Below are 23838 nucleotides of genomic sequence, written 5' to 3' on the forward strand. Positions count from 1 at the left end.
ATTGAGATTCAGGGATTGATAAGTGCGCGTGAGTTCCGTTATTTGTTGCCTCAAAGCTGATCAAACAAATGACAGGTTTTCGAAGGCAATTCAAACAAAAAAAACCTTTGTAGTTAGAATTTCGACACCCGTACCATCAACAACGCGCGTCGATAAATTTCATAACTTGTGGTAATGCAACCAAAAACTCGCTTCTCAAACTGATGAACCAAAGGCGAATCTGAATTTCCCCCGTTTTTTTGTGAATGGCAAAATTCATTCTCGGGCGTGTGTGTTTGTCTGTGTTGTGCGTTTGAGACGATTTTGCTGTCCATGAAATCGCACGTTTCGATTTTTATGATGGCAAAATCAGTTTCACGTGCAGAGGGGCGGCACACGAACGAACTGAATTCAGCACCACATTACAAATAACCAGGGGTCGAGATTATGCACGATGCCAACAATATCTGACGTTGCTAATTTGATAGTTTTATGAGATTTTGGTTTTGCATTTTACGACACGCGAAATAATCTACAGCAAATGTGTTTGCAATGATTTTATTTGGGCTTGGGTTTCGTTGAGGAGGTATCCCGGTAGACGTTATAAACCAATATGCATTGGAGGAGTGTCAAGAGAAAAGCAAACATTTGCACTGTTCGACCCTTTGGAGTAGACTTCTATGTAACATCTCTTGAGATACATTATTGACCGCTTAGCATAATGCTCGCGATACCTGCTCTATACCCTTCTCGAACAATCGGCCACCATCATGGTAACAACCTCCTCAAATTCTTTCTAATGCCATCAGGAAAAGGAAAAGAAGTATGCTTATTTGAGCAAACGCGTGCAAGGTAGCCTTTTCCATTTATTTGATGCTTCTTGTTGTACTCCAAACGTCCTCCGGCATTAGTTTAGCGGTGACAAATTTTGAACCAATCTTTCGGAAGCAGTAAGGGAGGGATATCAAAGATTTGAAGGGGCACGATAGATTTCCCGAAATCTGAACCGTAATTATACACGAATTGAATATGTTTCGGAAAGCAAGGTAATGGAAATTCGTTCCGTTTGTTTTTCCTGTCCAAAATGCGTCCCCCTTTTTTCATATATGTTTAATGCTCGCGGTATAGAGTTGCGAGATAGACTGCTGCTACGGGTTTTGATAATCATCCTTTCCGCGGCTGCATTTGTGTAAGTGTGCTTGTTGTGCGCCCCGTCGTCCCTCTCTCTCTCTCTCTCTGTACTGCACAGGTCAGCAGCAGCACCAGTGTTTATTTGTGTGTGCAGAACGCGGGGCAAAAATACCATAAAAAGTTCCAACATGAGAGCGAGCATGGAGACATTGTTGGGTTGGGTGGGCCGCTTGTGTGTGTGTGCGCGAGTGAGAAAAAGGGAGGATGAATTATTGTTTTGTTAATTTTTAAGCATGCGCATAGAAAACCTACATTCGTACGGGGAAGGGCGGGGAAGGGCCCTTTTTTCGAATGGTGAAATAGCGTTTGCACCGAAGAGTTTGGTCACCACGCGCAAAACGCGCCGTGCTTTTTCTCCTCTATGCTCTCCCTTGTCTCCCTTGTCCATTGGGGTCATCACCTTTTTATGTCTCTTTTCTATAGTGTTGTAGAGTGGGTGGTGGCGTTGGTTTATCATCCTCCTGCCTTTTTTTGTTTGCAAAATGAGCGCTTGACACATTTACGGTGGCATCTCTTCTTTGCTGTGATCAACAGTTTAGAAGTTGAAAATGAAGAGTTTAATGATGCTTTTACTATAGAGGCTTGAGAAATGGAACATATTTACTCTTAAAATTATATAGTACTACATCCTTTACTTGTCAATTTGCCTACATAATACAATACTCAGTATTTCACTGACTCTTGTTTCACCATAATGGAAGAGATTACGCCTTTGCTCTGTCGAAATGTCGACTCTTTGCGCTCCAAAACTTTTCCGTTTTGTAACCGGATAAAATCAATTTCAAATCGAATGATGCAAACAAAAGGGAAAGAATCAACCTGGATCAGCTTCATCGATTGTTTGGTTAATGCTTTTTGGCCGCCCACCTTTCTTATCCTCCAAACGACGGATCCTTTTTAATGCGGTTGCGTCTGTATTTGTGTATATGCGTCCCCTTTTTACACACGATGGTTATCATAGGCAGGTGCTCCGATTCTTTGCTATCTGAGTTGGATTTCTTCTTCATGCTTACTTTATCAATCGCTTTCTGTGTGTGTGTGTATGTATGAGTGCTGGGTTTAGCTTTTGAGTTTGCGTTGAGACACAAGATGTTCGTTTTCAAAGTGGACTCCCCTTTCTGTGTGTGTGTGTGTTGGATTTTCATTCAAAAGATGCACCCTTATCCGGAGCTGACAAAAAGCAGGGGGACATAATTTGGGAGGATTCCATAGTTAAGTCCACCCTCGCCTCCACCCCCGAGAGAGGGTTTCGTAAGGATATTTATTTGCTTTGTGTCTCGAAAGCGGAGTTGGCCGGTGGAGAAAGAATTGTCTCATTCGATAAAGCAGCAATCTAAGAAGGTTAGAGGAGAGACTTAGCCAACCATTTCGATTAGATTTGAGTGGAACGAATCTAAAAGATACTCTGGGAGCGATAATGCTACTGTACTGCTGGGGTTGATTGCAAACATTATTTTATCATTTAGCTTGAGGGAGGTTAACTTTCATTCCGATGTCGGAAGTTGTTGTGTTTCCGCTGCAAAATTGAGTAGGAACGGTTCCAATATTTTGTGAATAGGAAATAAGGGGATTTTCTTCTGTCGGATAAGAAGGAAAGAATAGTAATATGTATTCAGTGCTATTTAAGTAAGTATTCTTAATTTTGATCATTTAAGATAAGATTCAAACTCAAGAGTGTTCTAGTAGCACACAATATTTATGGGAATTTAACTGAGCCTTCTGAGCCACTCCCGGTGGTACAGTCGTCAAGTGTGCTGCGATCTAACAACTCACGGGCTCACCATGGGTTCAAATCTCAAATGAGTTAAGCGCTATAAAACAAATGTAATGATGCTTCTCTATACAATACCTCTCGACACGTGCATTGGCAATGTTTTCTTCCAACAGTAGTCCATCGGATTTTGGGGATTCCTCTGGCTACCCTTTCTACCTCCAAAAACGTTATTTGACGTTAATGTGTGCGTGTGTGTTAGTGATGGGTAGCCGGAATAGCACCCACGGCTCGGAATCGCTTCCGAGCATTGCTACTCCGGCTCCGATTCCGAAAAATTCAAACCGTCGATTCCGCCCGGAGCCGTCGGAGCCGTCCGGAGCCGTCCGAAGCCGTCCGGAGCCGTCCGGAGCCGTCCGGAGCCGTCCGGAGCCGTCCGGAGCCGTCCGGAGCCGTCCGGAGCCGCTAGTCGGCAGCCGGAGCTGTCGGAGCCGTCGGAGCCGTCGGAGCCGTCCGGAGCCGTCGGAGCCGTCCGGAGCCGTCCGGAGCCGCTAGTCGGCAGCTGGAGCCGTCGGAGCCGTCGGAGCCGTCCGGAGCCGTCGGGGCCGTTGGAGCCGTTGGAGCCGTTGGAGCTGTCCGGAATCGTTGGAGCCGTCGGAGCCGTCCGGAGCCGTCGGAGCCGTTGGAGCCGTCGGAGCCGCTAGTCGGCAGCTGTAGCTGGTCGGAGCCGTCGTAGCAGTTGGAGCCGACGGAGCCGGTTGGAGCCGTCCGGAGCCGACGGAGCCGACGGAGCCGTCCGGAGCCGGTCGGAACCGTCGTAGTCGTTGGAGCCGACGGAGCCGTCGTAGTCGTTGGAGCCAACGGAACCGGTTGGAGACGTTGGGACCGTCGGGGCCGTCGAAGCCGACAGAGCTAGTTCGAGCCGTCGGAGTCGTTGTAATAGTCGGAAGTCTTCTGAAGCGCATTAATTTCCCGATATCAGCGATGATTTCATTTAAAAAAAACAGCTAACGAGTAAAAAAATAGTCTTCTTCATTTATTGCTCTGAAGTTTTTTTGTATTTTTTTAAACAATAAAGTCAAAAACAATTGTTTGCTCCGTATATATAGGGAAAAACTATGAATCAAACTATTATTGATCTTTATTTTCATAAAAGATGGACGGATGATTGATAGTTATATTCTTTGTCTTGTCCATGTGCCATCATGTTATTCGGTAAAAAACAAGTGCGGCCTAAACCATACACGTTAGTCGATGTAAACAACCGTGCAAAACTGCCATAATTACACTCGTCTGCCTCGTTCGTATTTTATCAAACCCACCTCCCGTCATAGTCATATTGCTCCTTGACCTCCTAATTTGATTCATTTTTTTTCCTATGTATATATACGGAGCAAACAATTATTTTTGGCTTTATTTTTGAAAAAAAAAACAAAAAAAAAAACTTTATATCAATAAATGAAGAAGATTCTTTTTTTACTCGTTAGCTGTTTTTTACAATAAAATTATCACTAATATCGGGAAATTAATGCGCTTCAGAATGCTTCCGACTATTACAACTACTCCGACGGCTCCGACGGCTCCGGACGGCTCCAACGGCTCCAACGGCTCCGACGGCTCCGCCGGTTCCGGACGGCTCCGTCTGGCTCCGGACGGCTCCGACGGCTCCAACGGCTCCGACGGCTCCAACGGCTCCGACGGCTCCGACGGCTCCAACGGCTCCAACGGCTCCGGACGGCTCCGACGGCTCCGGACGGCTCCGACGGCTCCGACGGCTCCGACCGGCTCCGGCTGCCGACTAGCGGCTCCGGACGGCTCCGAACGGCTCCGGACGGCTCCGAGGTCGGAGTTTCGCACCTACCTTCCGGAATCGCTTCCAATTTTGGCGGAGTCATCCGGAAGCGATTCCGGATTTTTGTTGAATTTACCCATCACTAGTGTGTGTGTGCTCTGGGTGAAATGTGCCCGCTCCTGCTCCAGCGCACAGAGTGGCGTTGCTCACAGAGATTGGCTTCTCTGTTTCACGCCTGTCAAAGTTTATTCACCCCCTTTTGATCCATTGCCGAATGGGGGATAGGAGAAGAAGGGAGGATTGTTGTGTACACGACTGGGGGGGGGGGGATGGTGGTGGACTTGCTTGATTCTTCATGACAGAGATCCGCGTGGTGCCCCTTCACACAACAACATCCATCTATTCGCACTGTCAAAATCCGTTTTGGTTTATGCTCGCTGCTGTGCGTTGCCCTCTCTTCCAATATATGTATCTGTGTGTGCGTGTGCATTTGGCTTCACTCCGGGACAGGGCTGCTGCTGCTGCCGCGGACGCGTTTGCCGGCCGGTTGCTTGCGCCAGATTGTCAGGGAGTGAGAGAGGGCACACAGCAGCGCAGCACCTTGTAAAGTAGGCAAAGGCAAAAGATGGATTATGATGATGATATGGTGTCCCTTGTGTTGTGTTGCAAGGCAGTAGTAGACACCAAGCCTACTCGATACCATTTCTTACCCATTTACGAAAAGGTAACAACGATGAAACGTCGATGGCGCGCTATGCTTTTAGATGTGTGTGGAGATATTTGGTGAAATAAAAACCGCGCGGCAACATGCAAACGGAAGCGAAAAGCAAGAGAACAGAGAGAGAGAGAGAGAGAGAGAGCACCCATCTAATCTTGTGTGTTATACCTTGCCTTGGGCTTGTGTGTTGCGCTTGGGAGGAAGAGAGAATACAAACGGGCATATGGGCGCCTTTAGATTTCTTTGATTTCTTCCTTTCCGAATGTCGTCGCCGGTTTTCAGTTCAGTTCTAGCTGCTGGCTCTATCTCTTGTCCGACGCGTGCTTTGGCAATGGCTTTGCTCTTCGGCGTGGCTTGCATGACGACGGACGCAAAGTTCATCTCCCTTTGACAATTAGACGAGATATGGCGCTCTCTAGATCGCTCACACTAACACAAACGGCGAATCGTGGGGGACGCGCAAATCCCAGCTATACACTAAGTTGGGGGGCAACTATTTTATAGATTTGATGTGGCATTGATGGACACTTTTCAGGCATTTGCGTATTGTTGGCAATGCGCTTTGAAAGAAAGATGTTCAAATGATGCTACCAAAGAGATTTAAATTACATAGTAAGGCCATTGGGCATGCATTTGTTAGAAGCCTATTTTGTAACATATTTCGGAGTTTCCAACTTGTCATTAGTAATCTAGATGCTAGAGATGCCATTTAAAGTGTGATTCAAATTCAACCTCCATTTAAACGCCACCACCAGTGATACATGAGAATGCGCAATGGACACAAGAGTAGTACACACAGCCAGAGATGTCAGAGAAAGTTACCCCTGGGTGGGACGTTGTATAGCACATAAAAAATAATTAAAATCCCTTCAGTAAAACATGGCGTCCGTCAGTTCATGAGTTGGTTGCTATAAAAGCAGAGAAAATCTGTGTTAATTCGATGTCGCGTCGTTAAAATGAGTATCTCGAATCGAGTGAATCAAAGCGCATTGGATTTAAAGAGTTGTTGAGCAGGAAGGAAAGGGAGAGGTGTTGGAGTTGGTGTGGCTATGTTTTAATCCCCTTTCCGAATGAATAAAACCACTTCGGGTGATGTCTGTTGTTGAGATGCGATGGTTTGGTGGTGGGCCCCGGGTGTAATTATCAAATATGGCGGACACCGACCCGCCGCCACCGTCTGGAAGAGCGATCCAGGAAGAGCAAGAGAGAGAGAGACATAGAGAGCAGTGATTAGAATTACGGTTGCTTTTGAATCTGAAAGCATAACTTGTGTGTGTGTGTTTGTTGGAAGGGAATTGAGATGATGTGGACGACAGCGATGTTTTTACATTTCCATATCTCATTTTCATCTTTTTGTCTGTATTTGAGTAAGAAGTCTTATAACATACACCTTTCATTGGCGGTTTTTCGTTGTGTCATTAAACCATATTACGAAATCATCTCGTGTGTGGTTGTTGCTTTCTTGCTCTTGCAATCACGGAAACGCGAGTTGCTTCTTTGTGGCCGCCCCTGTGCCTTTTGTACTTTCTTTTCGACAAAACCAATCCATTGGAGGCAATACTCTACTACCTTCACCAAACAGACACGGGTGGACATTCATACGAAGAATGGTTTGGTCTCTTGGAGGTAACAGTCACTTGGTGTGCATCACCTTTTTTTTTCGGGAAGGTGAAGGTACATACCTCGCTCTCATTCCAGGGTTTTATGCTCGTATATTCTCACCAGTCGGAAATTGTGTTCGCTTCGTCTCTCTCTATCTCTCTGTCTTTCCTTCATTGCTGACCCAAACGGCGTTCATCTAAAAATCCGCTTTCGCGCGCTGCTAATCGCCGTCTTTTCATTTCGACCCCCAGAAGAACCTCGTGCTTCCTTCTTTTACCCTTCTTTGCAGTGTTTTGTGTAGGGTTCACCTTTTTTTCTTTCCATTCCGTGGCATTGGCCCGCGTGCGCGTCCCATTACTCTTCCCATCGTTTTGGTTTCTTCTCTCGCCGTCTTTCGGGAGGAGGAACATGGATGCCCCGCGGAGGACCGTGTTGTACGGTACTGTAGCTCTTTCTCGCTCTCTCTCTATCGCACACTATTGCATCAAGCTGGGGCACACTTCTTCTTGGTGCTTTTACTTACTTTGGATATCCGTGCAGGGGGGAGAGATAGACACTGCAAACTTCCTGGTTCCTTCGATCTATCGGTTTTACAACCAAAGGCGCCTGTTTGCGGACGGGCGCGAGCGCGCGCGCCACTTAAAGCAATTTTGCCTCAAATGTGGTGCATCCATCCAGCCACCCGCTAGGCCAGTTCCCCCCTTCCCCCCTCCCGAAAGGGGCTTCTCTGTGTGTTTTGCGCGCCTCTTTTGCTGAGAATGTGTGTGAGAATCCAGTTTTTCTGCAGTTCAAGTTTGTTGGATTGGTAGGCTGAAGAATACGGCTGAAAAGAAACACCGTTTGGGATGGGAACGGAAACCAAACCTCTCTTTGGCAATGGTTTTCTTTGTCCAGCCGTTGTGTTTTTGTCGTTGTTGTTATATAGATGACGGTCTTTAGCTGCCATATTTAAATGAAGCAAATTGTGACAAGTTACAAGCACAGCAAATGGTTGGCGTTGTTAGTTAGAAACGCGCGTTTTTTTTATTTATTTTTTTGCTGGAAAATACCGGCTATAATTCAATGGTCGTTATCTTAATCGCTATCTTTAATGCGTTGTTGTGTTGTTGGTACGAGATGTATTTAAACCGAGTGTTTCTGACAACTTCAATTGTTTGGAGTATGAAAATTATTCGTAATTTATCTAATTAGTTTCGCTTTGTTAAGAATTGCCATTCTGAGAACAACAAGAACTCTTAAAGCATCATTTAGATACAGTTTTAATGTTCTAAAGATATACAAAACAGTAAAAGAAATCAAATTTGTACATAACGTAAATCGCCAATTTTACATTCTCGAATGTCCTTGGGAAGAACGCTCTAACTCCCGATAGACGAACCCAGGAAGACGTAACGTGTAGGAAAGGTAGTTTAGAACGAAAATGTGTTTCTTTGTGTTGGTGCACGAAATTGCAACAAGAAGAAAGAGGATACACAAGTTCATAATCAGGCCTTGGTGTGTGTGTGTGTTTTTGTGATACACTCGGCAAGAAAAGCCGTACCACAGAGGATAGGGTAGTGAAAAGGATTAGAAGCACACAAGGACGAGGAGGTTGGTTATGACGCGCATTTGATGGTGGTTGGTGTGTGGTATGTTCTCTGTTTCGTCAAGAAGCATGTGGAATGATTAAATGAAACAATGTTTGTACCTACTCCTCTTCCGTTCGGTGGTTGGTACGTCACCATATCCCCGGGCTTGAGGCGCATATTCTGTTAGGAACAGAAAAAATAGCGAATTGTATTGGTGTGTTGTGAAGTCTCTGCAACCTCACAGCCGATGGACCGAGAGCCGGAGGAGTCGGTCGATAATAATGGCTTCTCGGTGTTGCCGGTAGACGAAATCGGAACGGACGGACGGAAGTCATGTGTGTGTGTGTCAGCGTCAGCAACATCAACATACATTTGGATTTGGGTGGCAGGATATGTATTCGCAGGAAGAATGAGGTTGCAGAGGGGACACGCAATTGGATTAATAAAAATGATCCTTCTCTGACAGATTGTCCCTGCCAGTCGTCTGTTTGTGTGTGTATGTGTGTGTTTTGTGGTCACAGGGATATATGGAAATGATGGTGGAAAAAAGTATGGCGGTTTGCAAAAATCGAGCGTCACATCACATTACGCCAACTAATATTGCTTGTATGTCTTTGTTATTGTTCTGTAAACAAGTATGGATAGTTAGAATTAAAGTGTTTGTAAATAGCATCATAATGCTCCGATTCGTTTGTGTAAATAGAACAATAAAAGTTTACTTCCGTTTCCGAAGACCTTCAATCATCAACCGTCCCGGCCAATAGTTTCCCGATGGTTCTATGATTTAATGGGCCCCTAACCCCAGGGGTTTGGTCGTCCCCCACCAGAATCAAATAAATCGTGTAATAATGGTTAGTCGCCATACTGTATTGCAGACGAAACCTGTTCACAATCTAATTCTAAAACGCACCATTTGTGTTGGGTTATGCGTGTGTGTGTGTGTGTGTGTGTGCGTCTGTGACGTTCCAAACCGGCAGGGACAAATCTTACAACTAATCTGACTATCTTTGTGTGTACTTGTGCGTGTGTGTGTCTGTGCAGATGTTAGGCAATTTGATTTTAAAACACAAATACCACACCTCGTGTGTGTTTCGTGTATAGGAACAAAAAAAAGTATGGCGTATGACTCGGAGCAGCACTATACGAAGTAAATCGACGAATTCTGAAAGGGGAATGCTGTACACTCTATGTGCTAAAAATATCCATAAGCGTATAGCTTTTCCCATTTAGCGTTCGTTGCGAGCAAACATTAATTAACGGCATTTTGTTTCTGTTAGGATAGGAGAAGAAATTCGTAAAACCCTAGAATAGAGGTCTATCGAGAGAGGGAAGGGTATATTCGATTTATTAGAGGGTGTACATTCCACAGATTTGTTGTATTTCTTTATGTTATTGCAATTGTTTTTGGTTAGACACGGGGTGTACTGGCTGAGGCAATGCTTTCTATGCACAGAGTAATGTCACTTGGGCTGTAGAAAAATCGATAAATAGCAACCGTAACTGTGTATGGTGGTGGTGTGTTCAGCTAGCAAGTCTTCTCCGGTGCCTTTCTAGCTATTAAAAAGTGCTAAAAAGTCCTGTGAAAACCTGAAAAATTTCCCTCTATAGCAACATTTCTGTACCATCTAATTACGGTGATAAGTGATAGTTGCAAAATGATGTTCAAAATTTTCCATTTTATGTGTTCTAATTTTCCTAAACGAAGTTTTACCTTTGCCCGAAGTAAGACACCGATAAAGATGAGCCGTTTGCGAATCAAAAAAGTGAATGCTTTCTCTTACTTTTTTCCTGCGAGATGATGACACACACCACCGTTGCATTTACCTCGCCAACTCCATGCCCTCAGTGTCCCCTGCCAGGACCCCAATCTTACCCAGGAGGACCCACAAACACACACATACAACCACTCACACCGGTATCTTCCATGCGCTCTCGTCGTTAATGCGCTCTCTCCTGCGCTTATTGCTACCAAACGGCGGTGTGTGTGTCGCGCGTTGGTGGTGTGTCCCTCTCAACAACAACAGCAACCACAGCAACGGCCACACTCAGTACGCGCATTGGGTACATATTTTTGGAAGCTGTGCATGATGATGATGATGGTGTACACACACCTACACACCAAAGTCCGAGGGAGAGCGAAATCGTCATTTTCCATCCGACCGAGGGCAGCTTTCCACCGCGGCGGCGGATTATATGCTTCTCAGTGTGAATGTCTCTTTGTGTCTTGCGTAGATTGTACTTTTTTCGTTGTTGCTGTTACTGTTACTGCGACTGGCTTACCAGTCCTCTCGATGTGTTTTGCCTTTGCCAGGCTTGACCCCGCACTACTACTGACGGCATTTCTTTAATCAATATTATGCTAGTGAGCGGACAACGAAGCGAGAGGCAGGCACATTATTGATCGTTGTACTCGTCCTCCTCGCTACTGGTGTGGCGTACACTTAAGACCATGGAATCGTTGTTGAATCGTTTGGTGTGTCGAACTGGGGGAAGATTTTTGGTTTCTATATAGATGCGTTTCTTGATCTAAGCAGGGCGATGAAGCAGGAAATTGAGTTTCGAAGTGTAAATAATGTACAAAAAGTACTACAAAATAAGCCTTTTCGAACTCACGCCCCCCCAGAAAAAGGGTGATTATTATAACAGCAAACAAGTTTCCGGCATATTGGCAGCCGTAGTGAAAAATCAATTTCCATTTGTCAACCTGCAGCGACCGTTCTTTCGAGAAAAAGGACATCAAAATACCAAATATCGTCCCTCCTGCTCGGCGGGCGGGCACCGTTCGTTCTTTCTCTGTAATTGTCCACAGTGGTCCACGCTCGGTTGTGTGCGTTTAGTCCTCTGGATGTCCGTTTATGTTATGCAAATGTGTATGCGTTTTACTAACACATACACATAACCGGACGGTTTACGTTTTCCTCAGACTCAGGTTGTGTTGGTTTCTTAATTTTCCATGCTTTCCTTTTTGGGATTGGACGCAAATCCTCAACCGTAAGAGAGAGGAGACTGGTGGCATCGCACTTTCAGATGATGGAACAAGTGTCGTTTATTTGCTCTGGTGTGGAACGCAGCATATAATGTCGGGATACGGTGGCCCAGAGGTGGTGTAGTTTTCTTTAGAATAACACGAGAGTAAATATTGTTGTAAAATCATGTAAACATTGTATTTCAACAACTTCAAATACAATCAATTAAATTCCCTTAAACGCAGTTATTATCAGCTTACTAATTTGATATTTTTTATTTCTCTATTTTTCTCTTACAGATCTGCCGATGTACAAACTAAAGAGCACATAATGTTTCCCTTTCGTGTCGCTATTTTAACCGTCAATTTGAACATATGAGTGAAACATGCGAAATCGATTAGGCTTAGAAGTTGTTTTATTTGCAAAGAACGCTTCAATAAATCGTTCTTTGCATTTAAAATGGATTTAATATTCAACTATTTATATTAAACGTGTTTAAATAACTATATCTGTGCTCTAATGTCGCTCCTTTATTTTTATCCTTCACCAGCAAAAGGAAACACCAGTGTGTGCACACGTACAGATGAGCAGAACCGAAACAGGCGAGGAAGTGAACCGGACACAGAAAGAGTAGCATTTTAATGTAAAAAAAAGAGAAAAGAAATTGCTAAGCAAAAAGTTACACAGCAGCGCGCACCGGGAGAAGTTAGTTTTCGTTTCCGTTTGTTTTCGTTTTTGTCTGGCTGAAGAAAAGAAAAGAAGGAAGAAGGTGTGTGACCACAAAAAGGTCCGGGTGGGTACAGCAGAAAGCAGCCTTTTTTGTGTGATTTGCTAGCTTTCCCCGCGGCCCGTTCCTTTGTCTCTCCGTGCGTTTTTTTAAGGTACTAGCGGTAGTAGTAGTAGTAGTAGTAGTAAAAGAAATGCAAATGCTGCTCCAAACAGTTATAAACTACGTCAGAAAGTGTGTCGTCGACAACACAACTGTCTAGGAAACAAAAAAAGACGTGTGTAGAAGGTGTACCCCACACCGTGAACCACACGACAAGGATCTGACAGCAGCAGCGTGGAAAAAGTCGCTAAAAACCCACACAATCGTACACATGCACCATCACCACCACCACACTCGCTAGTAAGAGTGTGTAAGAGCTGCTGCGGGTGTGTGCCACCTTGGAACGTTTTGTGAGCAACCAACGAGCCAATATCCTTTTCCCCCATGAAGAACGCAACGAGCGACGGCGAGACGACGACCACGAGCGCGTTATCCGGGGAAGAAAGTGGCAGGACCGAGACGGGCAAGCAAGCGCGACTGATAAGTAAACGCTAGAAACAAGTGTGTGTGTGTGTGTGTTCGTATGTGTATAGTAAAAAGGATAGGAGGGGCGGCCTGTCAGCTCTCCGTATGAGGAAACAAGTAACGCGGCTGTGTGGGGGTACATATGTGAGCAGTAGTAGAAGCAGCAGCAGCAGCAGTAGTACGTGTAATCATACAACGATAGAGCGAAGGGTCCACCGATCTATTTTTTATACACTAATTTAAAATGTAAGTATACTCCTGTCACCTGTGTGTGTTTAACTGACTTTTGTTTCGCGACGGGCACATACTAAGAGAGAACACAAAATAGCGATTTTATAAAATGAATATTAGCAACTTAGCGTTTCTTTTCACCGTTCCAACACACCGGCCAGTTCACAATTGACTTACGCGGCGATTCACCCGTCACGTTGTGCTATTATTAGCTGCCGTTTCAATTGGGTGTAATATTTATCAAACATGGTCTCTTCTTGTTCACTTACCTTCTAACCGGTTGGGTGTTTTTTTGCTGCAAAAACGCCGCGTACCTTACAGCCAGAAATAGAATAAGTTTTCCATGCCAGAGTGTCCCGGTTGTTAAGCTGTTTTTATAGCGCTCGTGTCGCACTGTACCTAAATCATCACCTTGGTGTTGGAGGCTGTAATTCATACAGTAATTGCCATGATGACGCATTTATTTTGTGTTCTCATCGCTCCCGCTGCCGTTGAAAGGCTTAATATGTGTTTCCTTTCTTAACATCCGCCTGCTCGTTCCTTTCCATATTTCACAGGGATGCCTACTATCGATACGATCCGACGGCGCCCCGGGGGATGGGCCCACCGGGCAGCAATGCCGGTGGACCGTACGCGCGGCATCGGGCCCCACACCCGATGCAGCAGCAGCAGCCTCCGCCGCAGTCGCAGTATCCCTCCTACCACCAGCCGGCCGGTACGGACTCGATGTACTCGATGCCGGACCACACTGCCGCCGGCATGGCCGGCATGGGCGACGTGGTGTGGGGCGCACAGCCCCCTCCGCCACCGCAAGCCAACCCGTACGCGTCCCCGATGGGTTACGGTCTTCCACAAGGGCCGCCGCAGGGACCGACGCAGCGCCAAACGCCTTCAGGGTAATTATTTGTTGATTGTGCTAGATGATGCTATTTGATGCAAAACAACTTTCTCTAATGCTTTGTTTCATTTCTAAACAGATACCGGCAGCACATGGGAGGATATCCGCAGCAGGATCCGCAAAAGCTGCAGTATCCAACGCAGCAGTCCATGATGGGTGGCATGATGCCACCCCAGCAGGGCTATGGATCGTTAGGTCAACCTCAACAGCAGCAGCAGCAGCAACAGCAGCAGCAGCAGCAACAACCTCCCCAGCAACAGCAGCCCCAGCAGCAGCAGCAACAACAGCAGCAGCAGGCGCAGCAGCAGCAACAGCGTGTATCGCAACACTATCCCCAGCCGGGACACTCGATGTACCCGGGGGCACCGTCGGCGGCACAGTCCGCGTACGGTGCGTATGGGCCGGCCGCCGCCGCAATGCAGCAGCATGCGGCCCGGTCGGCGCAGCACGTGTACAACCAGCACCAGCTGGACCCGAGCGGGGGCTACGGGCAGCATCTCGTGAGCGGTGGCCAGGTACCCACAAGCCTGCATCAGCTCGGTGCGCCCCAGCAGCAACCGCCCGGCGGCGGTGGCGTCGTTCCGGGAGGCCTTGCTCCGACGCATCCGTCGCAGCAACCCTCCCATCTGCCGCCGCAATCGCAGCAACAGCTGCACCAAACTCACAACAGTCAGCCGCAGCAGCACCCACAGCAGCACCCGGGGCTGGCTGGGCTGGGTGGAGGCCCACAACCATCTCAGCAACAGCAGCAGCAGCAGCAAGGGCAGCACCCGGGTATGGTGCATCCCGGGGCGCAACAGCCTAATGCGCCGGTCGCCGGACTGCACGGGCTGGGCGGACCGCTCGGCCCTCAGCAGCAGCACCCGATGACGCACGGTGCCGGCATGCCGGGAGTTCCGGGCGGCGGGGGAGGAGGAGCTGGCGGTGCAGGCGGCCCGGGTGGTGGTGGATACGGTGCGAGCGCACCGCAGCAACAATCGTACCTGCCGAACGCCGCAACGAAGCAACAGCCGACCCAGCACGGCGGAAGTCCCCAGTACCGGGCGCCCTTCCCCCAGCTTTCTCCCCAGATGTCGCCCCGGCCGCCACAAATGTCGCCCCACACGCAGATGTCGCCGCGGCCGGTGATGTCGCCGGCGAAGCCGCCAGGCGGTGGCCCGCCGGTTGTTACATCACAATCGCCCCAGGCCACGATCACGTCGACGCACTCGCCCCATCTGGGCGCCGGGATAGTGGCGGGCAGTGGCGGTATGCAGAGTCCTCGGCCACAGACCGGCACGAAGCTGACGGCTTCGAGCTCGGGTGGTAGTGTGGTAAGCGGCCCGGGCGCCGGTGTCAACACGACGCTGCAAGCGCTAGAGCAAATGGTGATGCCGCCATCGGGTGCGACCGGCATGGAGTATGCGCAGGCAGCAGCGGCAGCAGCGGCTGCGGCTGCGGCCGCCGCCGCAGCGTACCGCGGTGGTCCTCCGAGCCACCAGCAGCAGCAACAGATGGGTGCAAACAATCCACTCTCGCCGCTCGGACCCCGGCTACCGATGTCGCCGCAGCATCAGCACCAGCACCAGCAGCAGCACCAGCAGTGGCCACCGATGTCGGCCGTGCAGCAGCAGCAGCGGCCCGGCAGTGGTGGCATCAATGGCAGCGCTCATCACGGGATGGCGGGACCGATTGCACCGCCCGGCAGCCACATGCCGCCGATGCACGCGCCCCACGCGCCCCATCTGCATCCGGGCGCGCATGGGCCACCGCCATCGCACGCGCAGCAGCAGCAGATCAGTCAGCTGAACGACATTTCCAGCCTAATTCCACCCGTGTCGCAAACGAGCATGCCTGTGATACCGCCACCCTCGGCAGCGGGTCCATCCGGTCCGCAGGCTTACGGCAGCTTAGACGATAAGGGACAGCACGGCGTGGGCGGTGTGGACGTGGCCACCTCGGTCGCGACAGTTCAGCAGCAGCAGCAGCCTGTACATAGCCTTCATCAGCCGCACCTGTCGCAACCGTCGGCGGCTCAGGCTCCCCAGCAGCCACCTCAGCTGTCCGCGATGCAGCAGCAGATGCAACAACAGCAGCAGATGCTTACCCAGCTGCAGCCGGGCGCGCATCTGCCTCCACCATCTGCCACGCAGCATCATGCGCCCGGAGGGCCCCAGCATCAGCAACAGTCCGCGATGCATCACAGTACGCTCGCCGCGATGCAGCCGGCCAGCGGTGCAGGCGGCAGCAGTTTGTCGCATTCGATCTCGCAGCAGCTTCACTCGCCGTCATTTAATGACGACATGCTGATGTCGCCAAGCGGTCCCAATCAGCATTTGCAGAGTGTGAACAACAGTTTGTCGCAGCAGCAACAATCTCAACAAATGCAGCACCAGCATCAGTCAAAACAGCAGCAGCAACAGCAGCAGCAGCAGCAGGCGAGCCAGCAGCAAGGTGGGGCAGGAGCTGGTGCATCAATGAACGATCTGCCCTCGATGCAGCATCCGCATTCTCACTCACATGCGCATCCGCATCAGCAAAGTGTCGTCGAGCTGCCTCCCATTTCGTCAATCACGGAGCAGCAGCAGCAGCACCATTTGCATCATCATCATTTGCACCACCACCATCAGCAGCAGCAACATCAACAACAGCAGCAACAGCAACAACAACAGCAACAACAGCAGCAACAACAGCAGCAACAACAGCAGCAACAACAGCAACAACAACAGCAGCAACAGCAACATCATCAACACCATCACCATCAGCAGCAACATCAAGCGCAGGCACAGCACCATCAACAGACGGCTGCAATGGTGGTGGATCCAGTTGCGGAACAGCAGCATCACCATCATCAGCAACAACAGCAATCACAGCAGCAGCAGCAGCAGCAGCAGCAAGCGCAGCAGCAGCAGATGCAACATCATCAGCATCAGCAGCAACAACAGCAAGCGCAGCAGCAGGCACAACAGCAGGCACAACAGCAGGTACAGCAACAGCAGCAGCAACAACAGCAGCAACAACAACAACAACAGCAACAACAGCACCATCAAGTGTCCGTTCCGCCAACATCCGATTTTAGCTTGATTGACAGCTTAGCCTCGAGTAACGCCAATGAAGCGCCCTCGAGTTTAGGTTCGTCGCTGATGGCCAACGCCGGTGCGGCTGCAGCCGGAGTGGTTCCATCTGTTTACTCGCACGACGCTAACATAACACCCCTTGCCACCGGCGGTGCGGAGGTGGGAGACGCCCGTCAGCAACAGCAGCAACAACAACAGCAGTCCCATCAGCATCAACAACATGCGCTTTCGGCTGAACAAGCAACCACTGGAAGCAGCAGCAGTAATGAAGAATCTCGCGACAGCATTGTCCCGGCGCCAGCCGAATCAAATACGGACGAGTCCAAGTCATCCAACTCGAACTCGCTCATGTCCGGTACCGATTTTGAGGCGCTGCACCACCAGCAGCAAAATTCCAGCACCGCAGGAATGCTGCTCGGGCAGGACAATCTGCAGGTCGGTGGTGGTGGCGCTGGTGTGCTGGATGAGTCGATGAAGGACGCTGCCGGCCTGGGCGACGGATCATCGTTGTTGGATTCGGCGAAGCAAGCAGGCGAGGAAACGCTTGGCGGATACCATTCGGATGCGGGCATGCTGCAGACGGGTGGCAATACGGATCCATCAGCGCTGGAGCAGCAGCAACTGCTGCTCGATTCGGTGGCATCGGATGTGGTTGGACCGGCCGGTTTGACGGACTTGCAGGCTCCGGAGGTAACGACCGCAACCAAGAGCCCGCTAGAAACGCTCGTCCCGACCTCGACCACAACTGCAGTCAGCGATAGTACGATATCGCCCGGTGGCGAGCCCATTATCTCGACGAGCAGCAGCACTGGGCTAATGGCGGGCGTAGGTGTGCAGCCCACGAATGTAACTGGAGCACCGGCAACGTATGCGCAGGCAATGAGTGGCCAAATGCCCCAAACGACACCCGGGACGGGAATGTACGGAATGCACCAGGTCGGAGGTACAATGATGCAGCAACAGCAGCAACAGCAGCAACAAATGCAAGGTGTACCGCCGGCAGGACAAACCGTGACCGGTGCCGGTGACATGATGGTTCCACCGCCGCCGCCTCCGTACCAAACGCCACCCATGATGTCGCACAGCCAGGAGAGGGCAGCCATCAAGCAGCAAATGCAAGACATGTACAAGCTACCGATGGCTGACAATCAGGAGAAAATGATGCGCATGCAGGAACGGCTAGCGATGCTGCAGCAACACGAAGCAGACGGTTGCCAGGGTCTTGGCCCACAGCCGTGCATTTTGATGCAGCCGCCCCATCCGTTGTATCCCGTTGCGCCGACGATGACCTCGGCAGCAGCTGCTGCAGCGGCGGCTATGATCGACAGTCCACAGGTGACGAGCACCACAGGACGCGGACGGGGACGAACGCCATCGAGCAAGCCGCGCAAACCTCGAGCGAAGAAAGGTGACAAACTGTTAGCGCAACAGGAAGCGGCCGTAGCCGCAGCGACCGTGGTAGGACAGACTGGGCTCATCACGTCTGGCGACGAGACTTCTCAATCCAACCTGGTAATGCCCTTCTCGGGAGCCCCTGCTCCAACGGGCATGACGACGCCTACACCGACCACGCTACTGCCAGTGTCCGAAGACTCGGTAACAGCCGGAACCGGTCTGCCCGAAGTTAGCCCCGACGGTAGCAGTTTCCACGAGCTAATGTCGCTTGAGAGCAGCGGTGGTGCAATCGGTGCGGCCGGTGCGGGCGATCTTTCGCAGGACAATTTATCCTGCAGCGGCACCGGAGACCTCGATACCTCCACTGATGCGAGCGGCAAGAAGATAAAGAAGCCACGGAAACCACGAGAACCGAAAAAACCGGCAAAGGGTGCAGCAGCAGCGGCGGCGGACGGTGTGAAGGAACCGACCCCGAAGAAGGAGAGCAAGAAAAAGGACTCAAAGGATAGCAAAAAGAAGAAAAAGAAGAGCGTCGCGTCGAGCGATGGCGACAACTCAATGTCGATGGAGGACGAGCTGCCGGACGGCGGCATTACCGGCGATCTGGAGCTGTCCAAGTCCGGCACGACGACAAGCGAAACGGACGAGAATCAGTCGTTGGCATCGTTGATGAATGCACAAAATTCAAACGATGCCAATGCCGCGGCACCTAGCACTGAAATGGTGGTAGAGGGCGGCGTCGGCACTGAGGATGGAAAGGAGGAGTCGGCGGCAGCTGTCGCAACGACAAGTGAAGCGGTAGAATCGACGGAGAAGGAAGCAGGTGATGCTGCTACATCTTCCAACGCTGATGGTGAGGCGGAAGTTGCAAAGGAGGATGAAGTGAGCGCACCAAATGCTTCGGTCAAGGATGGGGAGGACCACGAAGGTGGTGAGGTTGATGGCGGCGATGACCAGTCGAAAGCAGCAGCCATTACCACCACGAGCGAAGCAACGGAAGGAAGTGGCAGCGGCGTGCCGATGGAAGAAGTGACCGACTTTGACGATATTCCCGTGTCGAAGATTAGCAAGACCGAACCGACCAAGGAGGAGGACGAGAAGAAGGAAGCAGCGGAGGAGGGTGCAACCGCCGAACCGGAACCGGAAACGCCGACCAAGAGCAAGAGCAAGAAGAGCAGCAAAAAGAGCAAGGAACCGGGCTCGGAGGGTGGTAGCAGCAGCAGCAGCAGAAATCGCAGCCGCCCGAGCGGTGGCGGTAGCTCTTCTTCGCGGCGCAGTGGTGGCAGTAAGTCTAGCGGCGGCGGATCGAAGAGTAGATCACGGCGTAGCCGCATGATCGTCACAGAGTCCGATGGTGAAGGGGACGATTTGCTGAGCACTCCACCGCCGTCGCCGCCGCCCGATATGGAGGCGGACAGCTCGAAGCGTCGATCGGCCCGTAACACGCAGCGCAAGAAGTACGTCGACGATGTGATGTTACGGTTTTCGGACGATGAGTCGGGTATGATGTCACCGGCGCCAAGCGGCAGCAGAAAGGATCGCCGCTCGGACGGAGGCTCCGACCGAAAGGAAGGTCTGGCACCGACGGAAGTTGCGCTGGCTGGTGGTGAAGCAGGCGCAGTGGCAGCGGACGGTTCGGTGGCCGGAGTTGCTGGCGAGGCGAGTAGTGTCGTTGGTACGGGCAGTGAGCAAGCGGGAGACGAAAACAAGGTCAGCACTTCGGAAGGCGCTAAAGCAGCCCCCGAAGCGGTCGAGCTCGGTCCGGACGGAAAACCGATCGACGATTCCTCGAAACCAAATGCCAACTACGTGTACGTGAACACATCGGAGGAGGATTCGATGGTAAGTGCGAGTTGTACAAGCTTTTTGAATTAGTGCCAATGTTAACGGTTTTAATTTCCTTTTCCAGGTCGTTCAGTATGTGCTGGCAGTCCGTAAAGGCCGGCGAGAGCTGAAACCGGATCCACCACCACCACCGCCCAAGGAAAAGACTCCCGAGCCGGCCGAAGGTTCCGCGGAAGAAGCCGTCAAGAGTGAACCCAAGGAAGGCGAGGAAAAGGCAGCGGCAGTCGGCGATGGCAGTGAAACCACAGCCGCGGAGGCTACCGTTAAAGAAGAGGGCAAAGAGTTGAAGGAAGTGTCCGAAGACGGCGAAGATAAAAAGAAGGAGGCGGAAGATGTCGATGCTTCTGGCGAAGTTGCAGACAAGGAAGCTGCGCCTACAACGACTGCTACAGACGTGCCGATGGAAACGAGTGAGGAGACCAAATCCACTGAGGAGAAAATCTCCCCCGAATCCGACACGGCAAACACGGGCGCTGAGCCTGAACAGAAACCATCAGCGGAGGATGCCTCCAAGGCAGAAGAAAAGATGGAAACCGATGAGCAGGAGTCGGTTGGTGTAGCAGCTGAAAAAGACACACCTGCGGAAGAGAAGGAAGGGGAAGAAAAGAAGGAAGCTTCTGCAGATGTTGATCAGCAACAAGTGAAGGAACCTGTTGCTGATGCTGCCACAGCGAAAGAAAGCATGGAGACGGACGCAGAAGAGCCTCCTAAAACGGAGAGTGTAAATACTGCTGCAGAGGATAAAACAGCTGAACAGCCGAATGGCGAACCAGCTGTGGAGGAAAAGCCAGCCAGAGTTGCTGACAAACCCGAAGCAGAGGCAACGGAAGCGACCGCCGATGGTGTAGAAAAGATGGAAGTGGAGGGAGAATCTGAGGGCACTGAGAAGAAGCCCGAAGGTGATGATGCTGCCGCCGATGTTGTCAAGAAGGAAAGCGCTGAAGGTGGTGAGTCCACGGACGAAAAGAGTTCGGAAGCTGTCAAGAAAGAGGAAGGCGAAAGTGCATCAACGGAAACGGATGAGAAAAAGCCGGAACCGGTGTACATTGACGTGGAAGAGTACTTCGTCAAGTATCGCAACTTCTCCTATCTGCACTGCGAATGGCGCACTGAGGACGAGCTGCTGAAGGGCGACAAGCGCGTGGGCAACAAGATCAAGCGTTTCCTCATGAAGCAGCAGCAGCAGCTGAACATCTTCGAAAGCCTGGACGAGGAGCCGTTCAATCCGGACTTTGTCGAGGTGGATCGCGTGCTGGATGTGTCCGAGCTCGTGGACGACGAGGGCAAAACGGTGAAGCACTATCTGGTGAAGTGGAAGAGCTTGCCGTACGAGGACAGCACCTGGGAGCTGGAGGATGATGTCGATCAGCTGAAGATCGAGCAGTACTACAAATTCAACAAGATTCCACCGAAGAGCGAGTGGAAGACTAAGAAACGGCCCCATCCGGACCAGTGGAAGGCGCTGCCGGAATCGCCCACGTTCAAGGGTGGCAACAAGCTGCGCCCGTACCAGCTGGAAGGCTTGAATTGGTTGCGCTACTCGTGGTACAAGGGCAACAACTGCATCTTGGCCGACGAAATGGGTCTGGGCAAGACGATTCAGAGTCTTACGTTCGTGAACTCCGTGTACGAGTATGGCATTCGGGGGCCGTTCCTGGTGATTGCGCCGCTCTCGACGATTCCGAACTGGCAGCGCGAGTTCGAGGGTTGGACGGAGATGAACGTGATCGTGTACCATGGTTCGGCGACGAGCCGGCAGATGATACAGGACTACGAGGTGCACTACCGAACCGAGACGGGCAAGCTGATCCGGGACATTACCAAGTTCAACGTGCTCATCACAACGTTCGAGATGATCGTGACGGACTATCAGGATCTGAAGAACTTCACCTGGCGGGCGTGTGTCATCGACGAGGCGCATCGGCTGAAGAACAGAAACTGTAAGCTGCTGGAGGGACTGCGCCAGCTGAATCTGGAGCATCGTGTGCTGCTTTCTGGCACACCGCTGCAAAACAATGTGAATGAACTGTTTTCGCTGCTGAATTTCCTCGAGCCGAGCCAGTTTGCGTGTAGTGAAGAGTTCCTGCGCGAGTTTGGCAGTCTGAAGACGGAGAGCGAGGTGCTGAAACTGCAGGCACTGTTGAAGCCCATGATGCTGCGCCGTTTGAAGGATGATGTGGAAAAGTCGCTCGCACCGAAGGAGGAAACCATCGTGGAGGTAGAGCTGACCAACATCCAGAAGAAGTATTACCGTGGTATTCTGGAGCAGAACTTTTCGTTCCTGATGAAGGGTACCACCTCGGCGAACATTCCCAACCTGATGAACACGATGATGGAGCTGCGAAAGTGCTGCATCCATCCGTACCTGCTGAATGGTGCGGAAGATCAGATCCAGTACGATTACCGGCAGCAGCACGGTGAGGATGCCGAGTCGTACTACAAGAACCTGATCGTGTCGTCCGGCAAGATGGTGCTGATTGACAAACTGCTGCCGAAGCTGCGCGCCAACGGCCATCGGGTGCTGATTTTCAGCCAGATGGTACGCTGTCTGGACATTCTGGAGGACTATCTGATGTACAAAAAGTATCCATTTGAACGTATCGATGGACGGATTCGGGGCAATTTGCGACAGGCGGCTATCGATCGGTACTCGAAACCAGATTCGGATCGATTTGTGTTTCTGCTCTGTACCAAGGCCGGCGGTTTGGGCATCAACTTGACCGCAGCCGACACCGTAATCATCTACGACAGCGATTGGAACCCGCAGAACGATCTGCAAGCGCAGGCCCGTTGCCATCGTATCGGACAGCAGAAGATGGTCAAGATCTATCGGTTGCTGTGCCGCAATACGTACGAGCGGGAGATGTTCGATAAGGCATCGCTTAAGCTCGGCCTGGACAAGGCCGTACTGCAGAGCATGAACACGGGGCAGAACAAGGACGGCACCCAGCGGCAGCTGTCGAAGAAAGAGATCGAGGATCTGCTCAAGAAGGGCGCGTACGGTGCCGTAATGGATGACGATGCTGGCGACAAGTTCTGCGAAGAGGACATCGATTCGATTCTGCTGCGCCGCACGCAGGTCATTACGATGGAGAGCGAAAAGGGATCGACCTTCTCGAAGGCATCGTTCGCTGCGTCGGCCAACCGTAGCGACATCAACATCGACGATCCCGACTTCTGGAACAAGTGGGCCAAGAAGGCGGAAATTGATCCTACGGCTTGCGAGAAGGACGAAACGGAAGACCTGGTCATTGCGGAGCCGCGTCGCCGTACGCAGATCAAACGGTACGGGCATGACGACGGTGTGATGGACATATCGGACGAATCGTCGGGCGAGCAGGGTAGTGACGGTGAGGAAGGGGGCATTGGCCTGAAAACGCGCAGCAAGCGTACGCGTGGCGCTAAGGAGCGCAAGAAGTTGCAGCAGCAGATGCAGCACGACGATTACGTACCGCGCGATCGTGAAACGCTTGCCGTGCTCGGCGCGGATGAGGTTTCGTACGGCAATTGGGCACGATCGGAGTGCTTCAAGGTAGAGAAGGGACTGCTATCGCATGGGTACGTAGAAGCGAAACGGAATGAAACGAAAAGG

At 50.9% G+C, this 23838-nt stretch overlaps 1 protein-coding gene across 14 annotated transcripts in view; it reads left to right on the forward strand.

The window, feature by feature from the left end:
• Window positions 1–23838, forward strand: part of LOC1277495 (uncharacterized) — a 65458-nt gene that overhangs the window by 22235 nt on the left and 19385 nt on the right. For 12 of the 14 annotated variants that reach the window (XM_061656932.1, XM_061656941.1, XM_061656945.1 and 9 more), the window contains exons 2-5: window positions 12078–13067; window positions 13610–13948; window positions 14030–20243; window positions 20311–23804. In XM_061656932.1, the coding sequence (XP_061512916.1) occupies window positions 13066–13067; window positions 13610–13948; window positions 14030–20243; window positions 20311–23804 (10049 nt within the window). In that variant the 5' untranslated portion in view covers window positions 12078–13065. Of the gene's footprint in view, window positions 1–11826; window positions 13068–13609; window positions 13949–14029; window positions 20244–20310; window positions 23805–23838 lie in introns of all 14 variants that reach the window. The other 2 variants (XM_061656939.1, XM_061656934.1) reach the window with 1 other exon arrangement.

The sequence above is a fragment of the Anopheles gambiae genome, chromosome 3 (assembly GCF_943734735.2).
Source record: "Anopheles gambiae chromosome 3, idAnoGambNW_F1_1, whole genome shotgun sequence".
NCBI lineage: Eukaryota > Metazoa > Arthropoda > Insecta > Diptera > Culicidae > Anopheles > Anopheles gambiae.